General features: G+C 42.3%; 1 protein-coding gene across 5 annotated transcripts in view; it reads right to left on the minus strand.

Annotated features, from left to right (window-relative positions):
- Positions 1-3,122: 3,122 nt before the first annotated feature.
- The window catches only part of arhgap32b (Rho GTPase activating protein 32b), a 117,078-nt gene continuing 102,330 nt past the window's right edge, over positions 3,123-17,870 (minus strand). For all 5 annotated transcript variants that reach the window (XM_084372700.1, XM_084372702.1, XM_084372699.1 and 2 more), the window contains 11 exons: positions 15,404-15,506; positions 13,640-13,784; positions 13,026-13,108; positions 12,045-12,152; positions 11,350-11,495; positions 11,051-11,252; positions 10,458-10,603; positions 10,267-10,341; positions 9,288-10,103; positions 8,283-8,950; positions 3,123-7,004 (listed from right to left, as the gene is read on the minus strand). In XM_084372700.1, coding sequence (XP_084228826.1) covers positions 4,698-7,004; positions 8,283-8,950; positions 9,288-10,103; positions 10,267-10,341; positions 10,458-10,603; positions 11,051-11,252; positions 11,350-11,495; positions 12,045-12,152; positions 13,026-13,108; positions 13,640-13,784; positions 15,404-15,506 — 4,799 coding nt within the window. In that variant the 3' untranslated portion in view covers positions 3,123-4,697. The remainder of the gene's footprint in view (positions 7,005-8,282; positions 8,951-9,287; positions 10,104-10,266; positions 10,342-10,457; positions 10,604-11,050; positions 11,253-11,349; positions 11,496-12,044; positions 12,153-13,025; positions 13,109-13,639; positions 13,785-15,403; positions 15,507-17,870) is intronic.

Below are 17,870 nucleotides of genomic sequence, written 5' to 3' on the forward strand. Positions count from 1 at the left end.
TCATTTGTATCTAAACCGTCCATAACAACTCCAACAGTGTTACAACAGTGCATGCTAGGCCAGAGGACTGCTTTTCAAAACCTGGTGCCTACATTGGTGCCTATAGCCAATTTATCAGATCAAATGCAGCTTCCTCTGGAGCCACAAAAGGCTTTATACTACTTTTTCATTTATAAAGTAGTACTCCCCAAGAACTGTAAACACACTTTAATGTGGAAAATTGGTGGAGTTACCCTTTAAGTAAAAAAAAATCTAAGTACTTTTTGACATGTCAGTATAATAATAATAATAATTACAACAGACTTGGTTAAAATATGTAACTGGGGGGATTTTCTTTCCAAAATTCATCTGTATGGACACACTGAAATAATGGTGTACAGTTTTCTACCAAAGAAGAACAAAAAATCATCAATCCACCTCCATCTCACTGGAGAAATACAGAAAATATGATAGTGGGTCCCCTCTACCTTTAAAGTAACCCTTTTTGGTTTCACTTTATAATAACCATCATTAATAAATTGTAAATCTATAGTTAATTAAACTTTAGTAGTTAATAGTTATTTGACTGTTAACAAATGGTGAATTGCTTTATAAACCACTTATTAAGCAATTGTAAATGTTTGTAGACATCAGTTGCATCAGTTTTATAATGACCATCCAAATAATGTTTATAGATAAACTACACAGTATTTATTAACCATTTACAAAGTAGTAGAAACATGAGTTATAACTTTCCTATTAACAATTGTAAATGGATTATAAACCATTCTAATGTTAACAGTGAATTAACTATCAAGTGTTTTATTTAGTTTAAATAAGAATTTGTCATGTGATTCTTTTGAAATGTATTATATATACTTGAGCCTCTAAGAGCGTAGAGGAAAAACAACATTAGTGTCAGTATGTGTGTGTCTACCTCACTGCTGGAGTTAATGATGTATGACTGAATATCAGGACATTCATAAAGTGGACTTTCTGATCGCCTTATTAGCTGTGACATAAAACAGGAAGGAAAGTCAGCATACTTAACAGCAACGTAGATTTCTGACCTGCGTGGCAAAGCCACATTCAAAGGATATGTTCATGTGATGGCATCATTATTTCTACTCATATTCCCATTCATGTGGATGAGATTCAGGCACACATGCTGTCATCAGTCCTTGTGACATTAACATTATGTCAAGCTCCACAATGATGCTCCAAAACTACTTCATAATCATCTCTCATGTTTTGATGGATGTTTGGCCCTACAGCCTAATCATTTGTAGTGCCCCCTATTGGCCTCATGTAAAAAAGAAGCTAATTTAGCTTACTTCTTTGATAATCCACACACAACTGTTTGAGTGAGTCTTCACATCATCACATCCCGGCACCAGAGGTGTTGGAAACTCTAGGATGCCAGGTGTAATGAGGTGTCTGAACCAATTAATTAAGTTAGTTCCTGCTTCAGTTGCAGGCCTTAGATTCTCCAGGCAACATCTAGTTGATCAAAATAAAAGGGAAGCAGTGAAAACTAAAGCATCTAAATCCCCAAAATTTGTGCTTTAAGCAGCCCATAAAAAATGCTTACTCTTGAGCATGTGCCACTTTACTGTATTGCTGTATTACATCATTGAACTGTGTCAGGTGTAGGATGAATAGTTTCAATTTCATTTACTTGGTATGAGATTTTATTCTGTGATCCCACCTCCTTTGCTTCTGGTCCTCATGAAAAGTTAACATGAATCATTTATTTGCAACGTGAAGCACAAGTGAAAGTCTTAAAACACTGAATGTCAAATTACCCTCTAACCTGTGGGTAATGATATACATTAAGTGAAATGGCTCTTAGATCTCTCCACACAGTTAGCCCAACAGGATGTCATGAATCATTTATTTCCTCAATGGATTCCACCAAAATGCATTTTGATTAAGTCATAATGAATTTATTGATCTCTTGAGATTTTTTTGCTTCTCACTTTCCTCACAGGGAGTTTAGAGTCAACCACCCTGGTGCAGGCAAGAGTTCAGTGTCCTGTTCAAGGACTTCTCAGCATGGTGGACGTTTACTCAAACGGGGGCATCATTTAGGACCATCTGGTTGAAATATGGCAACTCTTATCTCTGGGCCGAAATGCGGCATCTACTGTACACTGTAAAAGTACCAGAGTTTAGGGAAAGCAATTTGTGACGAGTTTAGAAGGAGACAGAGTTTACTAAGATCGTGGTGGCTGGAGTGGGTGTGGATGAGCAGGATTTTTTACACCCTTAAGTTTATTGAGGACTTTGGTGTCTTTGAGGATGCGGATGTGATGAAAACATGAATGAGTCTCTACAACAGCAGTAAACAGAGGTGAGTGTTATGCAGTTGTTTTATGCATCCAGTTTTTCACATATGTTAGCCAGGTTCTAAGTGTGGAGCAGATAGTTGCAGACCGGGGCTATGAGGTGAGGTAGAGCTGGGTGTCATCAGCATGTAGGAGGCTCATTTGTGATTTTGGTAAGGGCTGTGTCAGTGCTATGTTCTGGTTTGAAAAGGTTCATAGCAATTGAGTGTACAATCTGTACAATAGAGATCCTAGCTTATACACAGAAAGATGTTTCAGCACACTCTCCCAATATTATTAAAACGTCTGGTCTGAGGGTCTTTAAAGGTGCCCTGTGGAGTTTTCTGGTAAACACATTAAAGTAAACTTAAAATTAACTTTGACTCACCAAGACACAGTGATGTATCCTTGATGTCTAATAAATGTGGTAACTGCATTTCCTTCATAAAACATTTGCAGATCGAATTTTTAAGTATTCTAAAGCCAGTCTATTTTTTTCATCCATGTTGAGGGCAACCCCAGCCCCCCTATGGCAAAATGACCAAAATGCTTCTGCCTCCTTAACCTGCCATCCCTCTCCAGGTCACTAATACATCTGCTTGTGACATGAAAAAGAGCCCTTACATAGCTGAAAACAAACAGCTATTCTGTTATACCTCCAATGTTACACTTCATGACTACTTCTGGCACTGTTTTGTGCTCCTGTCTCCCAAACTAAATTTAGTCATTTTTATTTCTGTCCTTCCTCAAGGATTTAACAGACTTAACCAAGCAGAGGTGCATTAGTAACATCACGCACATATTAAAAGACATGGATTATAGCTATTCCTGAACAGTTTTATTTATTTCATATCTAACTTTAGATAGCTCTAGTTTGAGACAAGAGTGTTTTCACATTCAAGTACACGGTGCCTTACTTTAATGCCCCTTCTGAAAAGGTAGAGGCTTTAGATAAGGCAAGAGGAGCAAAACCTGCAAGCGATATAGAAGTCAAACAGTTACAGAGTACAACCTGGATTTAGACATATCTGAAACATATTGTAATCCATACATCATGTTGAACCAGAAGGGCATGTTGTGTATTACCAGATGAATGTACTATACATTGATTTCCAGCCTGAAAATAAATGGCCCCAGACATCTTAAAAAAACATTTCCCTCCCTCATTGTTTTAAATCAGAACCAGTGAGGCGATACAAAACTAAATAACCCCAGCAGTCACCTGTCAACCCTGAACTGTCAAGAATCATCAGAAGTGATTTTAAATCTAGTTATCACAATGTTTGTGCATTATGACAATGGGATTGACAATGACAGAAAACAAAATATGGTCTGTAGGAACACAATTTAAGGCTCATCACCACGTTGTTTTTCCCACAAATCAGCGGCAACATGTTCTTCACCACGTTGTTTGAGAGGACAATATTTTCAGCTTTATTCAGTCAGTCCAGTTCATGAAAGTACCGTGAATGTGATGAAAAAAAAGGAAATAAAAATAACCTCTTACACATCTGCTTACACATCTATAAGGTACAACAGGCATTCATCTATCTTCACCTCTTTATCCCATATGTGCAACAACTGTGCCAAAGTTGTTTGGTCCCTCTTCCAATGAAGAACAAACAAGTACCAAAACATTCCATCAGAAGTCAATGAAATCTGTTTATAGCAAAGTTACATAAAATGGCACAGTCACAGAGAAAATTAAACATCGATAACCACTATATTAACTCAAAGTAACCCATTGCAGCTCCTCGTCACACCTCACACCCAGTCGGATTCTTCAAGACAAACATGGACACACCGTACCGCCTACTTGTGTATATTAGCAGAGGGAGGATGTGATGACCTACATGTATCCTCCTTCGATAACTTGTGCTGTAACATCCAGGAAAAAACACAATGGATCATGAAGTACACAGAACTGTTCTGTAAGAGATAGAGTGCATGCATTTCTAAAATGCAAACCTTAATCCCAGTTGATGCTCATACCCAGCGCCACACCTAAAAAGAAAAACAAAATACAACTAAAAATCCCTTTTTACTAGTGATTCTATTCATATATATATATATATATACATATATATGTATATATATTTTACATTTTGTGGATTCTGTAAAAGTACCTTACGTCTTTCATATCATATACATTTATGACTGGCTATTGTCTCAATCAATCACAATAATATGACCTCTTGGACAATAATTTCAGGTACATTCAGGACTTTTTGTAAAAAGTCTTACAATTTTTACAATTCATTAAAAATACAGAGGAGCAAAAATATTGGTGATACGACAGTCCACTGTCCTGCAGAGGCTGCTCAACCATAGCTCAACAGTCTTTCTTCTACGTATCTAAAGATAATTTCACACATTTCCCCCCTAAATGCTTCATTCTGTACGGATCTCTGTCTCTGGCCTCTGCATGGCCAGGTCAGTCTGGATAAAGGCTCCTTGGCCCAGTGCTGTGGAGTACGCTCTGTTGCTCGCTGTGAATCCTGGGGCGGGATACGTGCTGGAGCCTCCACGTTTTTGAACAGGGGCCTGAGGCTGAGGTACTGGGTGGTAATCGTCCAAGTTATCATAGTGTGATTGCGTCGTTTTAGTGCCGGGTTTCTGATATGAGTAGTCTCTGTCCGGCTCAGGCTTGCCCTGGCTGTAGTGCTGCTGCTCTCGGACGCTGTGTGATCGCTCTGGTTTGGAGCGGGTGGGTTGTTCCCGGGGGGCTGAGGGCTGGTCGTCTGTATTGTGGTAGCCGCTTGATGTTTTCACTTTATTCTGGTGGTGGTCGGAATCAGGACACTCGTAACGTGGTTGGTAGTTCCTCTTGTTGGGATACTCCTGCTGCCAGTGTTTGGACCTGCTGCTGTCTCCAGTCTGCTTGTCGTCTCCAGTCTCATACTTGGCCTCATGTCGGCCGCTCTCCTGCTGATGGGAGAGACTGTGGCTCAGAGTCGCTGGAAGGGAGTGAGAGGATTGGCATTTCTTGGAACTGCTTTGCTTGGCCAGCCCGTCTGACTTGTCAGCCCCTGTGCTGCCCTGGACATGCTTGTCAGTCTCCATGTACATGAGGACGTCAGGGTCTGACACCATATGTCTGGGGAGGTAGCGTCCGTCTTTGCTCTCGGCTGCAACCAGCACAGCTTTACCTGGGTCAGATTTACTGCGCAGATGCAGGGTTTCATAGCCTGATATATCTGCTGGTGCAAACAGGCCCACATTGTCATACTGAGAGAGGACAGGGCCTTTAATCTTCTGTCTTGCTCTGCTCTCTCTGCGGATGGAGTGCATGCGAAGCCTTTCCGACTCCTCTGGGTCCCAAGAGAGGTAAGCAGCAGCTTCCTTGGTCCCATGACCGGGGGGCATATCCCTGCTCACAAAACTGTGCTCCTTCCCTGGTGGGAGCACATGGCGAGCGAGGTAGTGGTACCCAGTCGCCTTTCCACCCGGTCGGCCAGCAACGGCTCCCGGATCCCGGCCAAAGGAGTGAATGTGCCGAACTCGGATGGTACCGTAAGGGTCAATGTCATAGTAAGGCGCCTCCAAAGGGCTTGAACCGGAGTACGGGCTGTAACGATACTGAACCCGTCCATTCTCAAAGTAAGGCTGCAGCTGGGTGACGTGGTAGTCTGTCTGTGAGGACTGCTGCGTGGGCTGCTGGTAGGCTTTACACGGATACATGGGCCGGTGGTAGAAGAACATATCATCATCTGGAGGAACTTCAGTCCTTTGGATGGGCACTGTGCGGATAGTGGAAGGAACATGTAGGGAGTGCACTCTGCGGATGGTGGGATAGCCATGGGTTCGGTCATGGCTATAACCCTGATGCCCTGGCCCCGGGGACACGTACACACTGCGGGTGTTTCCTCTGGACTTTATAGAGTGGTGGTAGGACCTGGGGCCTAAAGTGCTGTATCTGTTGTCTACTCGGGCACTGTAAGGTATCTGAGGCTCAGATTTGGACACAAAGGAGAGGTGTGGGGGCACGCTGTCTGGCCGGTAGTGGTGTGGCATGGACTGCTGGCCCAAAGGAACAGGCCTCTGGTGGTAATATGCAGCTCCTGTAGGCTCAATTAAGACTGGCTCTCCTTTAGCGTGGTACAGGAAGGCTGGCTGGTGCGTGGAAGATTTACGAGGAGAAAGAGGATGGTGAGGCAGAGCATCCTCCAGATGGCCAGGTGCAGGACCTTCACCCAGGATGTGGTAAGAGGCTTCACTTTGGCTGAGTGCTGCTGTGGCCAGTTTGCTCTCTATGGTGCGGACAGGAGGGGCTGGAGGTGCAGGTGCAGGTGCAGGTGCAGGCGCAGGCGCTGGTCCATATGAGTCATGGTACTTTGCAGACTCTGTACAGGGCTGTACTGGCTTTATGGCCTCCCAAGGCTTCTCAACAGGCTCAGCAGAGGTGGGGGCCACTCTTGCGCTGGCCTTCGAGGGGGGCTGAGGTGGGGGTTGGGGTTGGACCTGTGTCTGAGATTGCGTGTGCGGCTGTGACGGCGGATGAGACTGTGGATGAGGCTGTGTCTGAGGTTGAAGCTGTGTTGGAAGACAAGGCTGTGTCTGAGCTTGGCTCTGCTGCTGAGTTTGTGTTTGATGCTGGGGTAGTGAGACAGCATGCCTTTTGGGCTTTTTAATTTTTGGAGGTGGCTGTTCTGATGGTTTTGGAAGGGTTGGGAGTGGGGCAGTCTCTTCTGGTTTGACCTGATAAAAAACACAACAAAACAGACACTTGTTAACTAATGAAAACGACAAGCTTAGTGTAGCAGCAGTAGGACAAGAGGTCATCATAAACACCTGACCCCACACACCTTAGTTAGGTGCTGTCCAGTGTCACCAGTGCATCTCAGGTGACCCAGTCACAAGCGGACAGCTTTAAGTATGTCACGTCACAGCTGGCATTAGAACTGATCTCCACAAACATCTTGAGTCACCACTAACTTCATGTTTAACATTTAAGGAATTTACAAGAAGGCCCAGACAATTAAGAATGTATTGCAGGCAGTGTTTCACAACATATATCAAGTTTCTCTGAACTCAACAACTCACAAAATTCTATGATTTTATAAGGAAGTCTGGGGACTTTCACCACAAGGGAAGTAGTAGCCTATAATGGTTACTGCTGGCTGTATTTGTAAAATTTAACATTCATCATTAATAAAATGTTGTCTTCTTTCATAAATTTAGTGTAAATGGTGAAATAAGCTGAAGCAGTACCTTGGCAGGTAAGACAGCACAAACACATAATTTGTATTAGTGAACCAAATGAAAATCAGACAGCATGTTTCATGTGTACAAGAATCCATTCTGCCTGTTGTTGTGACTTCTTCTTATTTCATAGAGAATGTCAGTTGAGTAGGCGGTCCTTCAATGTGGCCCAGGACACACATGCATACAAACTGCTCAAAGAATGTGGTCACATGTGGCCAAGACCACCTCTGAATTGGGTCTGAATGATCAGATCTCAAATGCGTCCGTAACACCTGTACTTAGAGCTGTCCACTTGTGATTAGATAACCCAAGACACATGTTAATGAAAGGTATAAACAGGGCCTGTGGAGAATACATTCTAACTGCCAATTTTTTGCCGAGAGTTCGATTAGAAAATTGATGTCTGAACACTGAACATGTAGCTAAAACCAGGAGACACTTGGCTTAGCTCATCATAAGGACTTGACACTGTGCTTGACTCTGTCAAAAGGAAAAAAATCTACCTGCCATCCTCTAAAGCTCACTAATTAACATGTTATATCTAGTTTGTTTAAGAGTGGTAACCATCTTCTCAGTTAACTCTGGCAAGAAAGCGAATAAGCAGATTTCTCAAAAGGCTGAACTCTTCCTTTATGCCTACTAACTCATGTTATCCTGCATATGAATTATTAATCAATCTAGATTGTGTTTACTGCAGCTCAATGTAACAATATAATGACCCTTAATAATTCATAAGTACCTATCTACATATGGAACTGATACAACACCTACCTCAGGAACAGGCTGTGGTACGACTCCAGTGTCTTTGCAGCTGCCACTGGGGGTAGTGGCTGGAGTGGTACTGGATGAGCTGGTACGGACTGGGATCTGTCCTGTGAGAGGCTGCTGCTGCCTTTCTGGACTTTTCCTGGTTGGAGAAGTCAGGCTGGTTGAACTAGAGAGTTGGGCACACTTGTAAAGAGGAGTGACTGGTGGAGTGGAGTCTGTTTCTGGCTGTGTACCAGGTGGAGTTGTGGAGGACTTGGCACTGTCTGATAGTTTGGTAATCATGCTGGTTAATTCTAGTGGCTGCTGCTTTATTGTAGGACTGGAGGTCAGGGGATAAGATGAGGCTGGGGTGACAGTCGGAGCAGTGCTGTTAGGTGGTGGGGAACTTCCCCTGCCTGCTCCCTCCTCGGAGTAGGCCTGGAAATGTGGGACCAGTGGATGTAGTGAGTCCTGGATATCAAAGGAAGCCTCCTGTGGCTGCAAAGGGGACACTGGTGTTGGGGGCTCAGAGGACCGGGACTGAATGGAAACCTGCTGCGCTGACTCGGCGAGGGCGAGGGCCAACATGCGGGCAGCATTTTTAGGAGGGGGAGGAGGAGGGGCAGTAGTGGGAGCTGTAGAGCTGAGGGAACGAGGGGTGAGGTCCTTTGAAGAGTCCGGAGCTACAACTCCTGGCAGGGACACAAAAACATAAGGGATCTATAGTTGAAGAATGAATCAGCAAAAGCGGGTAAAGAAAAGATATGAAAGCAGGCAGGCTGGTTTTAAGGTGCTTCAAGAGTGGAAAAGGTGGGAAAAGTTAAGCGTGGTGTTCAGGCATCATATGAAAAGATTTATTTTAGATGAAATTCAAGCAAACCAGAGAAACTTAACCTAGAAGAAAATCATTCATATTATTAATAACATAATTCATCACCTTATTTGTAATCTACATAGTGAAAACGTAACAGTGACGAGTCAGAAACATTCCAAAAACAACACTTAAAAATGTAATTCTCTGCTCCCTACCCTGGTGCTCATGGCTGCTGGCAGCTGGCGCCTGCTGTATGCTGTCGTCTCTCTTCAGCTCGTGACTGTCCACACTGTCAAAGGCTGCCAGCTTCGAGTGCAGCTCCATTTGGAAAGCTTCACTAAGCGACGGCTCGGCTGCCCTCAGCAGAACACTGCCCATCAGGGGAGGAGAGTCCTTGGCTACTGAACGGGGAGATAATGGTTGTGGAGACACAACCTGTCCAGTTGTATTCTTGTCAGGCATCTCTGTAGAGAAAAGCTCTGAAGTGGCAAATGGTGTCAAACTCTTTCCACATTTAATAGGTGACACAGCCTGTGTGGGTTTATCAGTGTAAGAACAGGATGTGGTCAGTTTCTTCTCTCCAGCAGCCCGGCTGAAGTCTGTGGACAGCGAGGGGGAGGTCAAGCTGCCCAGGAAGGCGGCAGAGATAAGGTCGGAGCCGTTGGTCTTGCCACAGACGCTGCCAGGGCTCCTCTTTAACACGGACCCCTCGGCCCCAGCTGGTGAGTCATCTAGAGGGAAAGCGTAGGAGGTGTCGGGGAGACTGCACTGGAAAGACATGGGATCAAAGTCCAAGGAGGCCATGCCAATGTCCGGCGGGCTGAGGTCCACATCTTCACCAGCTGAGCGGGGAGGTGAGATGAGGGCTGGCACACAGATGGGCCCGTCGTCTCCGTCGCTGTCCTCTGTGGCGTCCAGGTTGTCGTAGGAATTGCAGTGCTGTCGGCTGTCCAGCAGCTCGCCATTGAAGGAGGCCGACAGGGCATCACTGCTGGAGCGCGGCCGTCGAGGACGGTACACTTTGGACTCTCCTGAGTGAGGAAAAGAATATAATCAGAAACTATTTCTTTTAAAAGGCCTCATGTCTAAATCTAGGCTACAGTGTAGAAAGAGCATTTGAAATATGCTGGGGGCAGCACTGACTGATTAAACTTGATATGCTGAGTCAAAGTGAAGTGCAAGACACATGATTACCTTCAACATTATGCAGGGAACTCAGGGACTCTTCACTTTTGGCTGATCTTAATGTTGCTGTGTCTCCTCTGCCTCCTGAAACATATCAATTCAAAGATATCAACATTCAGCTTTTTTTTTGTCACATAAACATTAAGGTGATTTAAAAAAATGGCTGTCTTTTTTTATTCCTGCCTAGAGGGATGACTGACCAGCAAGAGCCATGGCCTTCAGTTCATTGGGTTCACTGGGGTTGCGGTGCAGCTTGCGCTTCGACATGGAGGAAGACTTGCCCAGGTTGAAGAAAGAACGCCAACTACCTACAGGAGACTTCTTGGATTTAATAGGAGGCCTCTTCCTGTGATAATAAAATGGTGGTGGACAAGCAGGCAGGGTACAGTTAGTTTGACTTATTCATAGATAAATCTCATTGGCAGATCATTAGACAGCAGGACAAAATTATAAGTAACATTAATCTGTTTAACTGCCCTTTAAGCTTTATGCGTTTAAACTCAGGTCATCTTCATTTCTAAGATATCTACCCAAGTCTGAAACAGGACACAGCAGGGTCACAGCTTTGGCCTGTGAGATACTGGCCACCCAGTGTAGGAGGAATTATGACTCTGCATGCAGTTTACCAGCAACCAGCAGAGGGAGACACATTCCAGGACTATTATTTAACCGACATTAAAACATGTTTTCTGCAACAAATCTACCAATGATCTGCACTGTCAGATAGATGTCTATATCTTCATCTGTGTGTCTAATTTAGATCTTTTCATAATGAAAATAGCATTAAACAAACCTCTCGGTGGGAAACTCGATGACAGTGTGGAACTTCCCCTGCAGGGCAGCCGGACCTTCGCCCACCTCAATGTACTTGCTGTCCTCAGTAACTGGAGAGTTGATCTGAGCCTGCGTCCTGGCCTGGGCCTCCTCCAAACTCAGCAGTTTAGTGGAGGGTGATGACACCAGCAGGGATTTTGGCCTTGACAATGAGTTGTGACCTGGTGATGCAGAACCGTGTTTATTGCTCAAGCAGATGCAGCAGTGGGTAGTGGAATGACAATTCAAGCAGGGGTCTTATCTGATGCCTGTATGTACCTGCTCCCTCTCGGATTAGTGTGCTGAGTTTTGTGCTGAAGAGAACATCCACATGGTTGAGGATGAACTCCACCACCACTGACTGGATTCGGACTTCCATAAAGGCTGCGGTGCCGCTGAAGCATGCAGATTCAATCTGTTTAGACCTGAAACAATCATGGACAAACAACAGTGAAGAGGGAAGAATTTGTTTGTTTAGTTTGTTTGGTAAGGTAAGAGATCTTGAAAGAAATGTTAAATTTAAAAGGTAGTGAATCAAAAACTCCAGCTGATTATGTTAAGTGACTTAACTTAGAGTTACTTTATTTGCATTCAATTACTTTGAGATGGATTTCCAGCATCTGATGTTGGTCAGCCTCCCACAAACAGCTGTTTAAATTTTTCCATTCAGGCAGAATGACTCATTTAAAGCAGGACGGTACTTTCTGCTGCACAGAGCCCATTACCACGGCTGATTCAAGTCTGAGAAATCATTAATGTGAGTAGTATAAAACACCCACATAAGCTCAACTACATGTAGGTCAAACTGTGAAGGTAATTAGAATTATCCTGAGATGTACTTTGTTATAAAAAGTCACTCAGATAACAGGGAACTTACTGAAAATCTCAAGACAGCCTTTAGGTGATGAGTTACATTCACTACAATGAAAAACATTCATACAAAGAACAGTCTATGGAGGCAGGTGGCATCTCACCTCAGCAGGTTGGGTGCCCAGACGATGGCCAGGTTTTTGCTGTGCATATTGGTGATGTAGCTGAACGCTGCCAGCCGGGAAAGGTGCCTCATGAGAAACTCCAGGGTCCTACGAATCAAATATTCATTTATTCAGACTTAATTGGCTCCCACTAGTGATGTGCAAGCCAATGGCCATGATAGAGCTACCACTTCAGAACATCAATATTTCACTGTGTGCTCAAATCTCCAAGGACTGTCACTTAGAAATTAGCAAACTGGATGCTTTCACAAAGGAAATTCAATTCATCATCACCAACAAAGACTCTGTTGATTTTGTGTCAGAATATATCTTTCTGTTTAGATACACATGACTTCTCTAACAGAAAAAAAATATTTTATTGCCAAAAGCAAGAAGAAAATCAATCGAATGGTTTTGTGCCAAGTTTTTGCATGAATAGAACTCGCACAAAAAAACCACTAACATTTGATTTTTTTGACTTGGAATACTGAACATATTCAAAAACTAATGAAATGTATGGAGGTAATGTTAGTAATATATAATTTCCTTTGTCCATTTGTTGATGAGAATATATGAACAAATAGAGATGTGTGAACATATAGTTATCTACAAAAATTTCAGCTCACAATTATGACAACTATGACTGGATGTGTGTTGTAGTCTTGTCCTGTTTAGTTTGTAGTCCTGCAATGTGTTTTGATGTAAGTTGTTATTATGTATTGCCACAATGTAAAGTTTTTTCATAAGGAAGGAAGACTCCCTGCTGGAAAGCCGTTAATGGGGATCCTTATAAAGTAAACTAAACCAACCAAAGGTCCATTGGGACCTGTTCAATGATTTCATTCAATGCAGTGTGGCGCTACAAAAGCCTTTGATTTCAACATTAACAGACAACTGATGTGAATGCACAAGGTGAGTGTGCATCTGTAATCTGGCAGTTCCTGAGCCAGCCAATAGGGGGCAGTGTGCTTCTACACTGACCTGTAATGCGGCGGAGGAAGCTGCTGGATGACATCATGGATTTTGATGAGTCGTTCTTCGTCCGTTGCTGCTGATACAGCATCCTTCAGAGTGAAAACAAAGCGAGGGATGGGGAGATAGGGAAGAGGGAGATAAATGGTGGGATGTGTGAGTGTACAAACATTAAGCTCGTTCACTTGTCATCCCAGGTTCACGCCGCTGCATGGAGCACGGAGGGGACATCAGTCTGCAGCCACACACCCCCTCCCTCTCCCCAGCTGCCATAACAACCAGCAAACATTTACTTCATCTTCAGGGACGGCTCTGTTGTGCTTGGAGAGGGTTTTCATTCCAAGTCACACACACAGAGCGGTTTGCTGCATTTGTAATGATAGGGTGTGTCAAGTATAATGCTATGATTTTAGGGGTGTCTGTGACTCATAACTGGAAGATCAATTTGAGAAATTCCAACAAGTGAAATGTGAGGAATTTCCTTTCTTTTTTAAAGAGAGCAAGCAAAAATATAAGATCCGTGCTGTAGGTGTCATCCTACCAGTTTCCTCTGAGACACTAGTGAACATAGAAAGTCAAGATAATTAGAGGTAAAAACTGGTGTGTGAGAAGGCTTTGCTTACAGAGAATTTCTCGTAGAGCTGGTAGGTGAGCAGGGGGTTGGGCAGCTCTCTGAAGTAGAGCTTACACAGCGAGCCAACACAGTGGATGTCCTGGATGTAAACATCTTTGGTCAGGTCGGGGATCTGCTCCGAGTCAAACTCGTGCCTGATTAAAGAGAAAAAGGGCAAAGGCAGAGTCAACAAACTGACTGCCTCTGAAGAAAAATGCACCAATGAATGACTGCTTTGATTCGATGGATGGACACAAGACATGAAAAACAGTCTTGTTGCATTTCAGTAGTGTTTTAGCAGGGAAAAAAAATTATACGTGCTATAGTACTTCTCAAAATAAATTTAAAAAAAATTTCCCAGGTTAAGGTTCTTTGACCAAAACACCTATGTGGGTAAAATGTTTTTACATTATTTTTTACAAAAATAGAAAATAAAGCATAATAAAACTTCTTCTTTCCTTGCATAAAACAAAGGATTTTAAAAATGTGGCTTACATTTTAATACGCTCCAACCCTGAAAATTAGCTTTAGTTTCATTAAACTGACTGTGATTAGACTGGATTTATATCTCCAACTACAATTTTAGTCATTACAATCAATTGTTATCTCAGAAACACCCACCATAACTGCCTATGCTTTAGGTTTTTTGTCAAGTTGTATTATAAGTCCTTAATAGTATCCATAAGTTTTCCTTATACTTCAATTCATTCAGACTAAAACTGAAACTAACACTAAGTAGCCTCAAAAAATCTAAATGAGTTGGTTTCTACTGCTGAACATTCAAATATTAGTTAAATTCAGTAATTGTTATGCTTTGAGGAGTAGGGGAGAAATCTGATTAATCTGCATGTATACGTGGTGGTGTACAGTAACCAGTTTACTACAGTGCCTGTAAATGTGTTCTCCAATAACCCCCATGGTTTCTCTGAATAACCTGGTGACTTAAGTGCATATACAGTAGGTGGACTCTACATGTATATGACCTGAGAGGCAAAAACCTGGGGTAAAAAAAATAAATGTATGTGACGCTGCTTACTAAGCTCAACGTTGCTGTGATAAGTGAGTAGAGCCCGGCCTGATACTGGATTTTTTGGGGGGCTGATACCGATATTAGGGAGTAAAATACATTCTGATAGATATATTGGTCAATATACAGTATAAACACATTATTTGCAATGATCCCTCATATGTGGTCATCAAACACAACAATATGTAATAGAGACAGGATATGGATAATCAAGGGACGCAGTTTAGTGAGGAAATTAAACTCAAACTGTAAAAATGGAAATTACACCGTTGCATGTGGTCATCCTTACATAAGCGGGCACAATTGAACAATCACTCCAACACCAAACCAACCAACCAACCAAATCCTTTCCAATATTTTACATGTATACACAGCATTACTTTTACACACCTCACAGCATAGCAGAACAAAATAACATCTAACATGTCCACAACACATATTTCATTTTTAAAAGCCACAACTGTTCTGACCGTCTGACGGCCAATTTTCTTCTCCTGGTAGGACATTAGATAGAAAAAACTATTGCTGAGCAACAACTGTTGCACTGCACATCACGTGTTTCTATTCTTTTACAGATGCAATAATCCCAGATGGAATTCATACGTTATCAACCTTTAGATGAGGGCTAATATGGGAGAAATGTGAACTTCTCTTATGACAAGGGACATTTCTGCACAGAGACGAAATCCTGATTAACAATTAAATCAAATACTGTAATACAGTATATAGACAGTGTGTGTCTCCTACCGCAATTTCTGGATATTTGAGGCAATTCCAGAGAGGCGGTAGATGCCGTCCACCACACCGTGCTTCTCGATGAACTCGGTGCAGCTCTTGAGGACCTGGGGCACTGTGAAGAGAAAAACAGCATGTCACCACATAACACATCATTCAATATTTGTCCAGTCTTCACTGGGCGCTACAAGGTCAAGAATAGGATGACTTTCCTTTTTGATGTGTGAGAACACAGTGTGAATAACTGACTCTATAGTGCTTTTGGACAAGAAGCACATGTCGAGCTGAGGGTGGAAACACTTGAACCTTGTAAAGTAGAAACAGAGTTTATTTCATTTTTTGATTTTGTGCTGTTTGCTTCATGTAGAAAATAGGCTGAAGGCCAACAAACAGTGAGTTAACATGTTGTCTGTGAGTGAGACAGCCAATCAAATTTGGCTTTAAAGCACAAAGCCAGTGATTGTGTGTTAGAGATGGACAGACAAAAAAAGAAAAACCTCAGAAAAACAGTTTCTTCATTCTCCTTCAGCAACCATGAATCACAGAGACATGTTATTTATCCGTGTGTGTGTGTGTGTGTGTGTATGGGCATGGGAGATAAGGATGGTGTGTATGTGTATAAGGAGGCTCCCAGGCCTCCCACAGCTCACACATCATTCAGAGGATGACAGAGAGTGGGACACTCGCTGAAGCAGCTGTTCAGACGAATTCCACACATAGCGAAAAGAGAAAACAAGGCGAGATTCGAAGAAACTAGTTGGCATTCTGCAGCAGAGGAGAGAACAGTGAGGGTGGATAAATCCTCTCCTTCATGTAGGAACATTTTGTTATGAGATCCTCTTATCACAAAGATACACAACATCTTGTTGAATGTGAACTCAGTGTTGGACATAAAACAAGTATTCATCCACTTAAATTCTAATAAAAAAAACAACAACATTCAAAGCGACAGCTTTCAGCTGATTCTAGTGATGATTTTGATCTGTTAAACAACACTTATAATCTGACTTAAGAACAGCAAGAAAAAGTGAAAACTTCTTGGCACTGAATATAGACAGATCTGTTTGCTCATTTATGTGCTATGCTCTGGACTGCGCCACCATTATCTTGACGGCAGAGGGAGTATAACTTAAATCCTCAGTCCCTCATTTGTTTGCATTGTAGTCTGTATTGAAATCAGACGAAATGCATCACTCAACATAAAAATGAAAAGCATAAATGAAGAATTTCGGTCTAAAAATGTACTACAGTGCCACACTTGCAAGAAATATGCAGGATGGTGGCTCACCATCAGACCCATGTAGGCAGACTAGGACTGCAACTAGCGATTATTTTCATTACTGAATAATCTGCCGATTACTTTCACGATTAATTGATTAGTCTATAGAAAGTCAAAAAATTGTGGAAAGTTTTCATCACAATTTCCGTCAGTCCAAAACCCAAAGACTTATTTACTGCCATAAAAGTCAAAGAAAAGCAGCAAATCCTCCTGCTGGAGCAGCTGATGACAGCAAGACATCTGATAAAAGTGAAATTGTTTACATACATCACTGTTTCAAATGTGGGCTTAGTACTACCACTAAAGGATCCAGCGACTTGTCCATACCCTGGATTCGTCTGTATAGCAGCAAAGGTTCAGTGCTCTATTTACACATAACGGATTTTCTGTAAACAACTAATTTGTCTTATGTTGTAACTTAAGTTTAAATTTTGACGAATTAACTGGTCTGTAAGTAAAAAAACGTTCAGAAAAAAAGTCAAAATTAAGAGAAGTTTAATCTATCAGGTTTAACACTGTCTGAAAAAATGTTGAGTATATAACAACTTAGACGAACCGTTAACCAGCGTTGTTAACATTAGGAAAAGATGGAAATCTTTTATAATGCAACATTTGTCTAGGAAGAAGTGACATTTCAGGGCAAATTATGTCAATATGGAACTAAAGCGTGTATGTTTATAAAACAATATCAATAATAAGTTTAACTGACTAGTACTATTGGTGCTGACTAGTGAGGGTAGCAATGTTTAACCGACTAGTCAACTAATTGCACACATCCCTATTATAAACCACAAATCATAACCATTACCCGTGTTTCTAGCTCCATAACATCATAGTTATCATTTATGTCTTACAAGAAGTCTGGACACTCTGACCATTTGACCTAGCTAAGTGTGACAGAGTGGCTTATCTCTCCATGTCAAGGTAGGGCAGGATTTACAGAGGCCAACGATCGACTCCCTCACCCTCGAATGTGTGACCGTGATGAAGAACGCCCAACATCTGTTACCACAAGCTTGTTAAATGGACAGAGCTCGTCACACTAACATATGATCACTGTGAGCTAATGTGCTGGTAGGATGAGAACCATTCATGTCCAGACACAGAATATGATCCATTAACATGAATAAATGGGTTTTCAAGTTGGTGTCAACATGAACTGAAATTAAGTTATTGATTAAGCTTCACCAGCAGAGTGGC

This window comes from Pagrus pagrus, assembly GCF_965226575.1.
Source record: "Pagrus pagrus genome assembly, chromosome: 14".
Classification (NCBI taxonomy): domain Eukaryota; kingdom Metazoa; phylum Chordata; class Actinopteri; order Spariformes; family Sparidae; genus Pagrus; species Pagrus pagrus.